The sequence below is a fragment of the Drosophila suzukii genome, chromosome 2R (genome assembly GCF_043229965.1).
Source record: "Drosophila suzukii chromosome 2R, CBGP_Dsuzu_IsoJpt1.0, whole genome shotgun sequence".
In the NCBI taxonomy this organism is placed as follows: domain Eukaryota; kingdom Metazoa; phylum Arthropoda; class Insecta; order Diptera; family Drosophilidae; genus Drosophila; species Drosophila suzukii.
Window position 1 is genome coordinate 23,892,639 of NC_092081.1, and position 16,060 is coordinate 23,908,698.

The 16,060-nt window shown below is 46.8% G+C and overlaps 3 protein-coding genes across 8 annotated transcripts in view; 1 reads left to right on the forward strand and 2 right to left on the reverse strand.

Moving 5' to 3' along the window:
- The window catches only part of RpL19 (ribosomal protein L19), a 67,326-nt gene that overhangs the window by 9,237 nt on the left and 42,029 nt on the right, over positions 1–16,060 (reverse strand). The gene's annotated exons all lie outside the window — the stretch shown is intronic.
- On the reverse strand, positions 661–9,434 carry emp (epithelial membrane protein). Of its 4 annotated transcripts, none has more exons than XM_017072112.4 (7): positions 7,476–7,669; positions 3,834–3,962; positions 2,780–3,032; positions 2,545–2,718; positions 1,912–2,483; positions 1,733–1,854; positions 661–1,673 (listed from the first exon to the last, which is right to left on the reverse strand). In XM_017072112.4, exons 2-7 carry the CDS (start codon positions 3,892–3,894, stop codon positions 1,293–1,295), a joined length of 1,563 nt encoding a protein of 520 aa, XP_016927601.1. In that variant the 5' UTR covers positions 3,895–3,962; positions 7,476–7,669; the 3' UTR covers positions 661–1,292. The 4 variants fall into 4 exon arrangements, with proteins under 4 accessions (XP_016927601.1, XP_070850943.1, XP_070850944.1 ...); XM_070994842.1 differs by having other exon boundaries at positions 7,472–7,667; XM_070994843.1 differs by having other exon boundaries at positions 7,500–7,666.
- Positions 10,738–15,813, forward strand: LOC108008298 (lysosome membrane protein 2). Of its 3 annotated transcripts, none has more exons than XM_017072110.4 (7): positions 10,738–12,323; positions 13,390–13,686; positions 13,747–13,838; positions 13,895–14,122; positions 14,302–14,574; positions 14,629–15,220; positions 15,282–15,813. In XM_017072110.4, the coding sequence occupies exons 2-7, from the start codon at positions 13,404–13,406 to the stop codon at positions 15,626–15,628; spliced, it is 1,815 nt and encodes a 604-aa protein (XP_016927599.2). In that variant the 5' UTR covers positions 10,738–12,323; positions 13,390–13,403; the 3' UTR covers positions 15,629–15,813. The 3 variants fall into 3 exon arrangements, with proteins under 3 accessions (XP_016927599.2, XP_036669242.2, XP_016927600.2); XM_036813347.2 differs by lacking the exon at positions 10,738–12,323 and adding an exon at positions 12,634–12,776; XM_017072111.4 differs by lacking the exon at positions 10,738–12,323 and adding an exon at positions 12,871–13,025.

Sequence of the window (16,060 nt, forward strand, 5' to 3'; positions counted from 1 at the left end):
ACGGATCCTTTTAATTTACTAAAGTAAACTAGCGATTTTTCAATTTCAAACACCAGGTGAACAGGAAAGTTAGTAGGTGGCCAACGATTAGTTTTTAAGGCCTATCTAGAGGTGTGCCACTTCAAAATATGTGGGGGCTTTGTTGCCGATTAAGCGATTGCCCGTCTCTAGTTTGCTTATTCTAAACTAACGGTTGACTTCCAGTAAGAAAATGTTAGCGACCAGCAGCCACCTGCTACGAATTATGTTGCCCTGGTGTCAAAGAGCAAGAAATTAGCCGTTAAACTCGCAAGTGGAGATCAAATTCGTCAAGAAAATTATATTTTAAATTAAAAATATGTTCATGTTCATATTGCAGAAAATGTTTAAAAATTGAAGCCTGAAACAAGTGTACTCGATTTGGATGAAAATAAGATATTTGATCAGGCACCAGTGCGTATGAGCGACACAATTTCTAAGAATTTAAATTAATTAATAAACATTTTTGCATATTATTATTTCTGTTATTATAATGTTCAATAGTCACCAAGAGCAGAGCGCATTTATAAGCCATTGGCGACCAACTTAAGAGCCTGCAAGCCCTGGATAACAATCATCTCCAAAAATGGGACAGCTTTTGAGGTGTATATGGACGGGTGGTAGATTACGGTCAATGTCTAATTAAAATATTATCGTAGTTTATTGTACACATTAATGCATATAAATTGTACATTCGATCGATAGAATTATGTATTTATAGAATATAAATTTTCTATGCGGAGCTTGTCCTGCATTTGGTCTAATGAAGCACATTTGTATTCGAGGACGGAAGTTTGTTTTATTTGAGAAACGTTTCGAGATTTGTGACTTGATTATCTGGACATCAAATTTCAGTTTTAACAGGGTAATAGAAAGCAAGTACGGGATTGGATTTCCGTTTTGGTATAACAAATAGAAGTCTAAGTCGAAGCTTTGAGCCTTTAAGCGATCACGACTGATTCGTTAGACTACACATCAAAATTTTCATAACGCTTACTTACAAAGATAACCTACATACAATACAATAGATACAGATACACATACAAATACATACAAGTCTTCCCAGCTCCATTTCTTCTAAACTACAGAGACGCACATTCCCCTTCGGGCATGGGATTGGGATTTGGGATTGGGAGTGGGGGTGGGAATGGACTTGGTAGTGGGGATTTGGGATTGGAAGTGGGATGGGCTAGTCCCAGTTCCTAGCTACGGCTTATACTAAACTAAGACACCTAGAGAACCCTCGGACTGCGACCAGACTCCGACTAGAGCGCCTAGTATCTGGCGGGTTGGTTATCCTTGTTCTGCTTTTTGTTCATGTCCACCTGGGCGGTGGCCAGGTAGTTGGAACCCTCCAGGTGCAGGGTGCTCTGCCGGTGTGAGTTGCGGATAAGACAGAAGGTCGACAGCAGCAGCAGGATCACGCCCAGGGCGCACAGGCCCACGATGAGCGCCACGCGGATCTTGGGCGGCACCTGCTCTGCGAAGCGCATCAGGTCGGTGACCTCGTCGGGCAGGTTGTCGATGCCCTCCTCGAACCACAGGATGGGGAAGATGATGTCCGGGAAGTTGGCCACCTGCTTGATGTCGAACACCTGGCTCACGGCCAAATTGATCTGGATACGGGCGCGCACTCTCAGTGTGGTTCCCATTTTCTGCATATTTATATAATACATACAGTATATGTTGAAGGTTATTGATTTTAAGGACTTACAGGCTGAACGTCGAAGAAGAACTGGTGCTTTTCCTTCATGGGCGGGGAAATACCCTCCACTTGGGTCCGCAGACTTTCGTCGGCCAGATAGAAATGGGGGAAACTCAGCATGATGGGAGAATCTGCAGAAGACTTTATTAAAGCACTCAACAGAGATTAGATCCTAAATGCATTCTCACCGTATTGGCAGAGTGAGACGTTGAAGAGTCCGTTGGGGGAGCACGAGGGCTTGCCTGCGGGGCAGAAGCACATGTTGTCCGGGTGGCTGTCCACATCGGCAAAGACCCACTCCGGTGGGGTGAAGCGGTATCCGGGCACCTCGTTGGAGGTCGTGACCTCCTTTTCGAACACCAGGGGCAGCAGGCGGCACAGGTCCTTGTCGTACACATGCAGGATGCGGTCGTGGGTGATGTGGGGGGGGAAGATGGAGCCATCGGTTCCGGCCAGGGTGTTGCACGCGTCGGTGGTCCAGTGGGGCAGGTGGGTGCGCCCGTTGAAGTTGTCGATGATGCCGTACTTTTCAATGTCGTCCACGCCTGTGTTAACAGTGACGCGGTCGGAGGAGGTGCCGTTCTTTCCGTACAGCAGGCCGAACTCCTCGTAGGGCAGCTTCTGCTCCTTGGGCACCACGTCCTTGGCCAGTTTGAGCAGCGGGTCCTCGTAGCCCCACAGCAGCTGGCCCACGGACACCTGGACGAACGGCTTGATCTTCAGTATGTCCATGATGCTGGCCATGGCCAGACGCAGGAACCTGAACCAGACAAGATCAGGGTCAATCCAGGGGCTCCATGGTCAGGAGGTCAAACGCTTACCTGGCCGCGTGCTTGCTCTGCGAGGTGGCACTCAGCATGGGAATGTTGGGCACAATAACCACGTCGTCTTCGGGACCCACCGAGAGATCTTCGCGGAACGAGTAGATCTTGCGCAGATTGTAGCTCAGCGTGCCATTGTCATTCTCTACGATGTTTACCTTTTCCCAGGTCTCGCTGCAGACGGGGTATGGAATTTAGACTGATGTCATATTTGCTACAATTGAAGATCACTTACCTGTAAACGTAGGGCCCCACCTCATCGACAATGGCCTTGGAGCCGTTGCTGAGGAAGTCGTCCGCATTGGTGACATTGTAGATATACAGGCTGATTCTGGGCTCCACCGGAGGCTTGGCCCACCAGCCGAAGGTCTTGGCGCCGGGACGCAGGGCCACCATGCGGTCCACGACTGCATCGATCAGCACGGAGAATTCACAGGCCACCACAATGCCGCCAATTATCAGCGCCGACGCCACGACGATCGTAATCCCTGGAAAAGCAAAGTGAATTGTTGAACAATTGTTCACCGAATGCATAAATTACTAAATAAATGCGGTGAGTCACTTGATATTGGGTGGGGAAACGTGTGGAAAGTGTATTGGCTTTGATCGGACCTCATATTTGAGTTGGCACTCGACTGAATCCGCCCGATAGCAATGTTTGGATGTGACATAAATATTTATACACCGCCGATTGAGCATCTCGAATGAATCACTGACCCTTTGACCTTAAGCTCTCAGTTGTACAATCACCCATTATCTATAAATATACCCAATTAATTGTGATTGGATAATGAAAAACAAATTATAGATGCTGAGAGGCCAGAACTGGAAAGTCTACTTGAAACTATAACCGGATTTGGAGTATCCCTGGCAGAAGACCTCTGGAAAGTTACAACACGAAATGTATTGTCATAAGTATATTATAGGACAGGGAAATGTCGGGTAAATAGGAAGTCATCAGATATCCAGTTTGTTTTACACGTACTTCGGAATTAACAATATTTCCACTCGCATACCAGTCTAACCAGTCGGACTAATAGAAACTTTGAATACCTTCGGATCAAAACAAGAACATGGCACGTGGAGTTATAACAGATATGGCAGTTGAGTACTTTACTGGTGATTCCACCTTCCATTGCGTTGTGCATTTGTGATTTCCGATTATGAAGTCGGAAATCCATATGGTAATTTCTTGTATGCGACGAATGCCGTTATACAATCAGATGCTAATGCTAGTAACACCCCTAAGCTAAAACCTTTAAATCTTATCTTCGCTAGTGAATACTTACACCATTTTCTCAGATAGGTGCTGGAGAGTTTTGTGCAAAACTTGTGTTTCGGGCCGTTCATGTTGACGGATTCGGTGTTGGGGTTTGGGATGCTGGAGGGTCAAGAGCAGACCGCCTTGCAGTTGTTAACTAAAAATGCAAAACAAAATTATATATAAAGCTCATGGCGTTGTTTCCACGGGGACCTAGAAATACTCGGTCTGACTAGCCGTAATACCGGTTAAATTGTAGTCTCGAATCGTTAATCTATAATTGCCCACTGGCAGCCCGATAAACAGGAAAGTAATCATTCAATATCACATCTTGATCACTGGGTTCTAAACGACATTGGGTCTCATGATCACCCTCGTTCTTTTTTCTCCACCTTCTCGATATGCCCATGCCAGATTTTAGAGAGATGCCGCGGCCCAAAGACCCCAGACCCAGACACGTTTTGGGGCGTGCTAGCCTTGTGCAGTTTTGACATCGCTTTGTCGATGTGCGAGCATTTCGGCCAAAATACAAAAGCCAAAAGCTGATTTATCACAGCGCACAAAGCGAAAAAACCAATCTGGGGGACTGACTCCAGAACCTTCGAGTCAGCAATCTTTTGAGCTGGCTGAAAGCGAGCCAGCTCGGTGCGCCCTTCCTGGCAGGGACAGACCTTGGGCAATTAAACGCTCTTAATGGGCTGACAGGCTCCGACTCCACTGAGGTCGACCTGCGAGTGGGGGACCTTGACCGAGGCCAGGGCTGCGCAAGCGCAAAATACTTCGGATTCGTGTATGTATCGTATCTTTCGTGCGTAAACCGAAACGTTTTTATTATTTTTTTACTATTGACAATTCCCGGCAGAGCGCCGTGTGCCATTATTCATATTCATAAACGAAGCCAAATAAAACGAAGCAAATGGTTTTCGGTAATGGCCAGCGGGCCATTTGCAGGCGTCGCACGGCCGGAGACAATAGAAACGTTTTAATTGTGGCTCGATCAAGCGGACCCTCGTCGTCCAATTTGAGTCCCATTCCTCCCCAGCTGCATACAAACGGCCGCTTATCGATGCGTCGAGTTGCGAGATACGAGGTGGGTCAACTCCGGATGGAGATGGATAATGGGGTCTCCGATTCTTGGATGCTCGCGGAAATGGCCATTCGTTTAATGATTTCTCCACTTATTAGCTAAAAGCGCTAAACTTTGTACTTTGAGTTCGCTCTAGCCTATCAACGCACACAGCGACGAAGTTTTATTATTTGCCGAGTTTACTGCGCTTTCCGAGCTGCGAGCCCCACAAGGTCGCACTTCCACTTCTCCGCCTCTGACTCGGTCGTCGCTCGCCGAACTCGAGCTGGGCTTTGAGCTGGGTATCGGATCCACCATTGTTGGCATGGCTGCTGCGATGCCGATGTCCATTGAATACTAATTATCGAACAATTATTTCACCTCAAATGAATTTTCGGCGACACTCGCTAGCCATTAATCAGTGATTTCAATTTCGGATTTGGCTACCCACATGTTTAGTTGTTCGTTTGCCTGCTAATTGGGTTCTGTGTTCACGGCCCACTGGGTTGTTTTAGTCCGCGCACTTGCTGGAACCCTTGAGATTGCTCACTGCTCGGAATCAGAGTCAGAGTCACAGTCAGGCCCAAATATTTGCACAGACCTCGGCGACTGGAGTGACTCAGAGTGGGCCAAGTGTTTACTCCCAGAACTCGAGCAACTGTTATCGGTATCAGCCGAGGCTCAGACTCCCCGCAAAGTATGCAAATCGCTCGAGGGGGAAACTCTAGATGCAACAACACCTTGCCATAACAATACCGTCTAAACGCCTGACTCAGAGTCGAACAGAGCAGACAGCGCTTTTCGGCATTCCAACGAAATGCGATAGCTGATGTAATAGTTTTATTTTATTTTTGGTTTCACTTGTTGTGGCTGTTCAATTAGCAGCTGCTGCCCGCCTGCTGCTGCTGTTAGCGCGAATCGCCTGGCCAGAATCCAAACTTCAATAGAAACTTACTTTCTAAACACACGTTTTGTATGGATTGAACTGAAAGCGGAATCGCCGTGAAGACATCCGCTGCTTCTGCTTCTGCTCTGATCAGCTTGGTGGCGCAGAGATGGAGTCGAGCCGAGCCGTCTCATAATTTCGCTGTGCTCAAGTGTTGCACAAATAAATACAAGCGGTAGTAGCTATTTAGTGTAAGCAATTACCCTGACCCAATTGGGGAGCTGCTACCCTTGCAGAGAGTACACTCCTACAAGTCGAGCACAGTGACTTATAGAAATCAATTGTCTTGAAAGACTTGGATAATTATTTAAAAGTATTAAAAAATACTGAACGAAATATTGTTTGGTGTGGCTATGGTTTTTAAATTTAAATTTCTAGGCAGATATCCTCCAACACCATATAAACGTAGTGCCTCTCAAAACAAAAAACCCTTGCACACACCTACATATTTCCCTTCCACAGCTTTAAGGGGTGTCTGAAGCTTCGAATCCCCCATTTTCTACTGCCCCTGATTATGGCCACTGTGACACTGAGCGGCCAAAAAAGTAAGCCAGCGGCTGACAATTCACCTGCCGTTTTGTCGTGCCCGGGCTGCATTTGATAATACGCAACGAAATGGGTTTTAAATTTGGGGCTTAAACAACGTTGATGTCGTCGTCAATGGCGTGACAGACATGTGCGGGCCGAAGTGGCTCATCTTGGACTTTCAGTAGGTCAGTGCAGAGTCTCGTTTGCGGTTGCTTTCGCAGTGAAATGTGTCAACAGCAGGCGAAGACAAAGCCAGGCAATTGTCACCTCAATTTTATGATCAACTAGCGGCCAAGAGCCTCCCCTCCAAACCGACCTGATGATGGAGACGGAGATGTAGATGGAGATGGCCCAAAGCTCTGGGCTGGGGCAGCTGCAACCTTCACATAATCGTCATCGTTATGTGGTCAAAAGCTTGCAGGCCCCTCTATTTATTTATTTACGAGTATTTATCTTAGGGTTTTCTGCCTGCGCATGCTTAATTTCGGATCTCGCGTCTTGTAAATGTGTGTTTTGGTTAACTTTTTATTTGATTTCGCTTTGAGCCGCTGCTTCGTGGCAGCTCGAGTGGAGTGCAGAGCGAAATTTCACTTTTTCCACACAAGTAATCATAAAACTATGCACGTACATCAAATGCGCTTTTGGCAGGGCCGCAGACAGCGTTTAGCCGCGGAGGCTAAGAAACCGAAACACAAACACAAACAGTATAAAAATCAAAGCCCCCAAAGCATAATTCAATGATTTTCCGCTTTTGTAGCGCTGCTAAGCGAACTCGCTGTCGAAGTGGTTTCATTTTGGCTGACTGGGCAAGGTCTTGCTCAACCAGCGCTCTGATTGGAGTCGAAGTTGGAGACTGGGATGCGGATTCGGATCGGATTCGGTTTCGGACTGGGACGGGGAAACGGAACGGGGACCAAGGGTCTGTGCCACCGATCGGGACAGAAACAACAATCGAACTGCAGTCAGGCGATTCCTAGGAATGCGATTCCGACTGCTGCCCCAACACACTACTACTGCCACTGCCGCAGCTACTGGTATCTTGTATCTGGTGCGGCAGGTTTGACTCGGGCTGGACGGGACGGGCTGGAAACCACAGGCATTTCCAAATAGCCAGGCCAACACTCACTCACACTGGGTTCGACGGTTACACGGACTTGTCCGATGTGCAAGCCAAGATTCTTGGGCCCGGACTGAAACGTGGAAGGTGCACGGGAAACGGTGAACGATGAGCGGTAAGCGGTAAGCGGTATATGGTGAACGGTAGTAGCAACGTAGGCAACCGCCGGTAAAAAACGTCTACGTCTCGAACGCTCGCAGTGCCGCCGAGTAACTGAAGTCGCAGTCTTTAAGTGGCCCCCCAACGTAAGATCGTAAGATGTTCAGGCGGCGAAAGCTCGGCCAGAAGCTCGGCTTCGCGTTGCGACAAAGCGAAACTCGAAAACCTGATAAACAGGTAGGCAAAACCCCACAACCCAGGCCCACGGCAAAAGCGAGAGTAAGCGAGCGGGAGCTTTTGGGTTTTGCGAGTGCAACGCATGCGAGCAAAGCTCGAGCGGATCGGACTCGGGATCGGCATCGGGCGAGGCGGTCCATGTGGTGGCCACTGCTTGGGCCAGGCTGATAAAACAAGTTTGTTGCCTTGCCTTGCATTGAAGTCTTTCGTTTCGTTGCGTTGCGTTGCGCGTTCCGTTTTATGCAGCACACTCCGAAAATCTCATTGATTGCCTCACCAACACTCGTCCACTGGCAGCGATTATGATATCTGCCGCTGGTCTTTTTCTCTCGTGGTTGTTGTGGCAAGTGACTCACGGGATGGTTGCCAAACCCAACACAAGCACCACAACCACAACCACATTCACATGCACATCCACATCCACGAGCGACGACAGGTTGCAGTCAAAGAATGTATGCAAAGTTGACAGCTCCAGCGATCGCAAATTATTGTTATGGCCGATGGAGCTTTGTTGCTGGCATTGCGAAAGGTTTGTTTGCCGCCTGCCTAGAATCGGAATCTTGCCAAAGACCCGGGCCTAGCATAAACGGGCTCTGGGAAATGCGCGAATCCGGCTGTGGAAATAACAACAGCAGAAACTGGCTGCATTTACATAACCAATCAGCTAGGGGAAATCAATGAAACTAATGCGATTTCTTAAATTGCCCAGTTAGTTGTGTTTTCACAGTTGGAGTTCTGAGTAGACAGGTGGAGAATTTCCGCCGGGTGAATCAGGGGCAGACCTGGTTTTTTTTTTAAATTATAACATGTGATTTTATTTTTACCAACAACTAACAATAGAACTAAACTTAATTTAAGCCGGCCTTTGACCTTGAGTTGCAGAAAACGATTACAAATCCTTCAAAAACTAAAACCTCCATGCTAGCTTTCTAAGCCTAACTGATAACTAGAAGTTATGTTATCGGATACTTGAGTGGTATAGTTCTTAAGAAATTGGGCTAAAATGAACATTGTCTTTGAACTATGAAAAGTCACTGAAATAAGTCGAAATTAGGATCATCGGACTAACATCGTGGTTCCCAAATTAACCATCAACCTTATCCCAGTTCCCAATTCTTGATCAACATGGCAGTGCCGATATCTGATCCAAGCCCACACTTCTTTTCGATGCCTAACGAAGACTTAAGTTGAGTCGTAACCTTACCCTACACCCTAATTCTAGATCAACAACGGCCGACGACATAGAAGGCGAGCCAAGACGTTATCGCCCCAATGTCTGTGACATTCCACGCCAAGTCCAACCACACACACTAGCTAACTGCGACCCGTATCCGAAGCTTGACTCCGCGGCGACTTTGCATGCCAATAAGGCCAACCGGGTTGCATGCGACCTTTCTGTTTATGTAAACTGCCGTACAAAATGGCGCATTTGTTGCTGTAAGTGATGCAATAAATAATAACAAAAACACCGCGACAAAAACAACAACAACGGCGTACGCATATGTTAATTTAGCTACGGTGGCGTGTCATCAATTGCCCCAGCCCCGAAAGTCGTGTCAAAGTCAATCTTCTTTAATGTTTTCATTTCAGACTTACTATGCAGAATGTCGACCCACTGCATGGCCAACGATCAGAGTTCCATCAAGGGCAGCAGGAGTATGTTTGGAGCACTTTCGGAACTGTTTGGTTCCAATACACGGCCGATATGTTGATGTTGTGTGTGCTCGGAAAGTGTTTGGCACTTGACTGCCCGGCAACCGGATTGATAAGCCACTTCCCTTGGACGATAAGATTCCTGTAAGCGGTCGTTAGGGAAGTGGGCACTAACAGATAATGCCCGACAATTGAAGATCTGTTCGGGCGGTTTAGGCGGAGCCCTAACTCAGGTTTGCCACTTAAGCTGTCAGCCTAACTTGAGCACCGATCATGTAAGCCACACTATGGAGTTGGCATCCGAAAAAGGGGAGTCCACAGGTAAATAACTCAGGCAGCTCTGCGTTATTGAGGGCCTATTAACTAGCACGACAGATTGAGCGATTGAAAACCCATCCACGTCATTCGGTCCGAAGAAAACAAAAAGTTCAAGGGGCTATCAACCGCGCTGATGCGAAACCCGATGCTGTGGGTACTAGGCAGGGAACCCGGGCGAGGGACGTTTCGAAACGGCGGATTAATTGTAAACTCTTGACTATACTGATAAACGCTGGGCACACACGCTGGGGGTTCAATAACACGAATCCCGCGGGGGTATTTGCGATCTTCCGGTCTTTCTGCCAACTCAGGAATTCAAATAGGGGCTCGATAAGCCAGTTTAAATAAGGGGATGAGGATCCACGAATTACAAAACGACAACCAAGTATTGTAGCACCTTTAGCATCCATCCACTCATCGGACTACCCGTGCCTTTCTCCGTCGTTAATTGCTTGGGTAAACGAAGTGCAGGCCCATGGGCGATGTGAACCTAAAGTACTTTAGTGATAATTAAATTGTTTTGGCGACAGCACACACTTATAAATAGACGGTAGGAGGGGGACTTTGCAAATGCATCTGCCTACACTCGGACAAATTTAGAACGAAAACAAGTGGAACTTATTCTCTTTGTTTTCAGTTAGCTTCGTTCCTTAAGAACGCTTTGTTCTCATACATTCCTATTGTATAGGTGTTTTTATACACAATAGTTTTCAAAGTTTCGGAAATTTTTCACAAATATAACCATTACATGTATTAATTAAATAATATTTTTATTAAATGTTTCATGTTCATTCCTTATGTTTTGAGTTACCTACATCCATTGGTGTGTCCTTACGTACATAATAATTTTCGTAGTGTCTCTAACCGTTCTTAAAAATAACACATAAATGTAAGATTATTAAGATTGAATGTTTTTTCTTTGTGTACTAGCCCCTCCTCGTTCCAACCCCATCAGTTCTGGGCATGCTACTCTCGAAATGATCAAAACAATGAAGCCTGTTTCTGGACCTCCGCCCCCCAGAGAGTCTATGTCGATAGTAATGATACGCAAATACGAAGCTGGAGCGGATCGGAACGAACAGCTGGAGGGTTGGTGCATCTTCTATCTGGGCGTCGAGTGGCTTCTTTGTCTCGACGATTAAGTGTGCACTTTGTCTTGCTGGCACGCACAAAGCTGCTACGTAGTAAACAAGAGATCCCGACTCCTAGCCAGCGCAGTCGGCGCCAGCTCCATCCAGCGGTTATCAGCAATCGTAGCTGACCGCTCCGGCTGCTTATCAGTGCGGTGGCATAGGCAGAGGCAGCGGCTGCGGCTGAGGCGTCGACCGAGGCAGCGACGTCGAAGAAAGAGGAAAGAGGAGCGACTGCGCTGCTGGCACTGCTCGCTTGCTCAGCTCGAACTGATTCCGTCCGATTCCGACGTCGTAGTAATAACTTGTTTGGTAGGCAGTACGCACAGTCCAGTCCAGCCGAGAACCAGTGCCAGTTCCAGGCCCAGCCTGCTCTCTAATCCCCGCGAAGATCGCATCGCCGCGAAACACTCGAAATCTAATCGGTTCAATAGACTTCCCTGCCAGATAGTGCGTGGGCAGGCCCGAGCATGTAGCTAATCGCGGCAAACAACTGGCAAGTGGATCAACCGGCGGCAGTGGGACATACTTATACTCCGTGCCCAGATAAACGAATTCCGCAAAGGCATTCCGTCGTTAATTGCTGCTCTTCGCTGGAAGTGGCCGCGGAAACTGAGCCACCCCAGATTCGGACCCGCACAGCTGGGCAGGAAAACTTCAGTTCGAGTGGAAAACCTGCTTGAGCTCTAGCTCCAATCACAACTACAACTACGACTCCAGCTGCAGCCACAGCAACAACAACAACAACAACAACGCGGAGTGCGCGATCGAGCCCACAAAAGAGAGGCGACAAAACAAAGAAGCAGGCGAACAAAGAACGCAAGGCAACAAAAAGAACCGAACAGAGGGAAACAGAGAAACCAGCGCCAGATACAAGATACCAGATACAAAACGAGTCGGTCGCAGCATAGATTCATAGGTAGTGCATCCAGCAGGAGCATCTGTGAGCAGGGGAGCGGGTCTAGAGACCGATGCCCGAAAAATTCAATAAACACGACTGTGTTCAGCCAGCGTAAACACGACGAAATTGTTAATTAAGACGCCAAATGTTTGGCAGACTTCGAAAGTGCAGAGCAGCGGAGTAAGCAGCGAGTGAACGACGAGAGAGAGTGCGCGACAGATAAGCGGATCCGAATCCGAATCTGAATCGTGCGGTGTGGGTGCAGTTCGTCTCTGGGAGAGTGGTTCCGTTTCCAACGTAGCGCGCACGTTTGCGTTGCCCACCGAAAATCAGCTGGTGCCCCAAAGCTCATTTCAAGTGCACGCCGATCGAGATAACGCTCTCATCTTCTGTCGCTCTCCCGCTCAGTACCACCCACTCGGCCACCCCCGCTAACGCTATCAGTCAATGCCGTTCTTCTGAAACCGACTCGGGAGAGCGCAGTGGAAGGTCTGAAACATTGACGACTTCAAGAGCTCCAAAAGTAAGTAAAAGTTGAACAATATTTACGACACCTACAGAACTGGCCCATTCGCATAGGTTTCCAGACACATATATAGGATCTCAGTACTAGGTAGCTTTCCCATCTTAGTACATATCAACAATTAGCATTAAAAGTTATTTCTACAAACTGTTTTGTCTGAGAAAGAATGACGAAGTGGGATTGAAAATAAAGTTTAAGGCCCCTTAGTCCTATCTCATTAGAAATCTACTAAGTCAACAATCAGATTAATCGTTACACGTCCGACCGATCTTTTTTCAATCCCCTTCACATTTCAGTTCATGATCGTATTATTGGAAAATTTCAACGCTCATTCTGCGCCTTATCATATGCCGTCGACCCGATTTCAAAGGTGGCGAATCCAACTAGAGCTCAACTCTATACATATAGTGGACTGAAATGTGTTGTTTCCATTTAATAATGAATTAATGCCTAGTAAGTATGTACCACATATACTTGCAGGAGCTGCTGATAAGCCAAGAGTATATACGGTTGAACTTTGAATTCAGCACGGGCAGAACCAGCAAGCTCCGGAGGTTCGACGGCTCTCGGAATTAAAACCCCGATTAGTTCGTGGAAACATCTGTATACGCATGGTTAAAATCTGTCCATCGAAAAAGATCAAACAGAATTAAAGGCTTACAAATTATTCCATTAAAGTTAGAATTTAATTGCGCCATAAAGGTATTCATGAATTGGTGTTGTTCGGAGCAATTAAAGTGAAGGTGTTCGGGAGTCGAGTCTTATTATTATGTGTTCAATGAACCCCAGTTTCCTATGTATATAGAACCTACCCTGATAAGCTAATAATCGTGCCAAACAGATCCCTTTGTTGCGCCACGTGTTTAGTATTTACAAAGATAACATATATATAAACTGAATATGAATGAACAAGACTTGAATTTGCAATTAAGTCAGTGTTAAGTCATAAGGCATCTTACATAAATGAAGGGACGTGGGAACCATAATCTAGCGTTGAAACCCCAGCGCAACAACATAATAACAGAATGATAAGAAAGCAATGTTACAAGCGTTACTATATTTTCAGTTTACGACGATAAGATGTCCACCCCCCACAGCCACAGTACATTGCCATGCGCCAAAGACCCTGAGGTGGGCCAGCCTCGTAGTCGAGAATCCGATCGGACAGTGGCCCCACCCGCAATCAAATCCCTTACACTAAACTCCACACAGAGCAGGACGGGCACGGGAAACTTTGGAGGCTACAGCATGACGAACGGAGCCGAGAAGCCTACTGTGCTGCAGATGATACTGGAGGCCTTGGGCCTGCGCAATCAGGCACAAAACCGCGAGCCAACGTCCAAGGATATTGGAACCCTGATAAGTTAGTAGAGCACTCTTGACAAGCCTGGCAAGCTCGACTAATCCGCTTCAACTTTTCCAGTGCTGGGCGTGATGTTTCTGCTTTTTGTAGTCGGAGTGACCGGATTCTTCGTAATGTGGTTCACCGAATATTACAACAACACCATGCTGGAGGTAAGTCTGAAATGCATTCTGTTATCATGAAATTCCTATTTCTTACTGATCCACAGAACCTGATTCTCGCCGAGAACTCTGACACCGCCAAAAGTTGGCTTAATCCTGATCCAAAGTTTGATACTTTGCTTAAGGCACACATCTTTCACTACCCCAACATCGATGACTACTTGGCAGGTCGTGCTGATAAGATAAAAGTTGTGGATGTGGGACCTCTAACCTACCAAGAACACACTGTTAAAGATGAAGTTTCATTTAACAAAAACTTCACAGTTAGCTTCAGGGTAAGACTCCTCACTAATAAAATGTTTACTTCCTACCAAGTACACTCGCACTTTAAGCATAAATGACGATCCATTGATTAGAAACGTCGAAATACAAAATATAACAACTTGAGTTGCCTTGTAACAACAAAATTCCCTCATTATTAAATGTATTGACATTATTAAACATATTTTTTCAGGACCGAAAGTCTTATAAGTTCCTGCCGGAGAAGTCGGCTATTGGGGAGCACGAAGTGGTCAGGGTGCCCAATGTGCCACTTATCTCTGCCGCGGGACCTGTTAAACGCATGAAGGTCGTTGAACGTATACCTGTCTCCATTTTGATCAATCAATTCAAGGAGCCGCTCTTCAAGAATCTCACAGTTTTCGACTATCTCTGGGGTTATGAGGACAGCATCATCAAGTTGAAGTCCTTGGGTAAAGGCAGGCGAAGATTCGGCCTTCTAATGAGCGTAGGTAATCTTACGTGTTCGTTGATCAGCGTTTTAAATCAGTTTTTTCATTAGCGCAACGGGACCAGCGTGGATTCCGTTCAACTCAATACGGGCGAGGACGACATCACCAAGTTCAGCGTTATCACCCAATTTAATGGGATGCCCCAATTGGACTATTGGGAGGGAGAAGAGTGCAATCGTATCGACGGATCCGAACCCTCGATGTTCTCACCGCATTTGCTGCAGGATCGCAGCACCGTAAATGTGTTCCTCCAGGTCCTGTGCCGCAAGGTTCCCCTGAATTTCGAAAAGGAGGTTACCATCTACAACGACATCGACGTTCTGCGCTACCGGACACCAATGGATGTATTCGCCCATCCCAAAAACAATTCTGCGAACGCGTGCTACTGTCATAACACGGAGCTCTGTCTGCCCAGCGGAGTGATCAACGCAACCAAGTGCTACGGGGATGCGCCCATTTTTCCCTCGTTCCCGCACTTCTTCACTGGCGATCCGAAGCTATACGAAGACTTTGAAGGTATCGAGCCGGACGCAGCGGTGCATCAGACCTATGCCGACATCCATCCTCGATTCGGCTTCCCCATTAGCGGAGCCTCACGCGTCCAGATCAACATCATGTTGGACAAGACGCCAATACTGAGAAGTAAGCACAGAAGAGTTAATATTTTCATTGGAAGCATACTAATAGCACTGTCTTGTTTCAGATCAGGGAAGACGACTGAAAAACGCCACCATCCTTCCCCTGATGTGGATCGAGATCACCTCGGGTGACTTTTCCGAGGACGTGCTCCATACGTTGTACATAAGCACCTTTGGCCTGAACGCCATTCAGCAGACTCTCAAATACGGCACCCTGCTGATATCGGTGACATCCTTCAGCCTGATCGTGGCCGGAGTCTACTACCTGAACAGCCGGCGGGAGGAGCAGCTCCAGGAGAGCAAGTCGTCCGCTGAGCTAGAAGCACTGAACGGCGAAATCGTCGTGGTGCACCACATCGATATGCCTGTTCCGCTGCCCGCGCAAGAGGGTAGCAGCCACCGAGCAGCGTAATAGTGCCATTAGTTAGTTAGGGGCGGGTAGGGGAAAGTTGTTCAAACTTTATTGAGATTTTCGAATTTGTCAACGCTTATCTTAGAATAGTTTTTAAACAAAAGTCGCCAGTTACCTGTAGTCCGTAGATATCTGATATATGTATAGTATATAGAAACGTTCAATAAACTGTTAAATATCTTTAACTTTTTGCTTTTTAAAATGGCCTTAAACGTGGCTTTAATTCCAGCTCCTCTTCCAGATGACCACATTACAACTGCCCAAAGAAAGATTCGTTTCATGTAGCAAATATTTTATTGTTTAGTTCTAAACAAAAACGAAATTCGTATATTAGTTGCGTGTTCAACATTTGATTTCCTGTTCGGTTCTGTTTCAGTTTGAAAACCATTTTAGTTGTTAAATGCATGAATTATATATTGCATCGAGTACTTC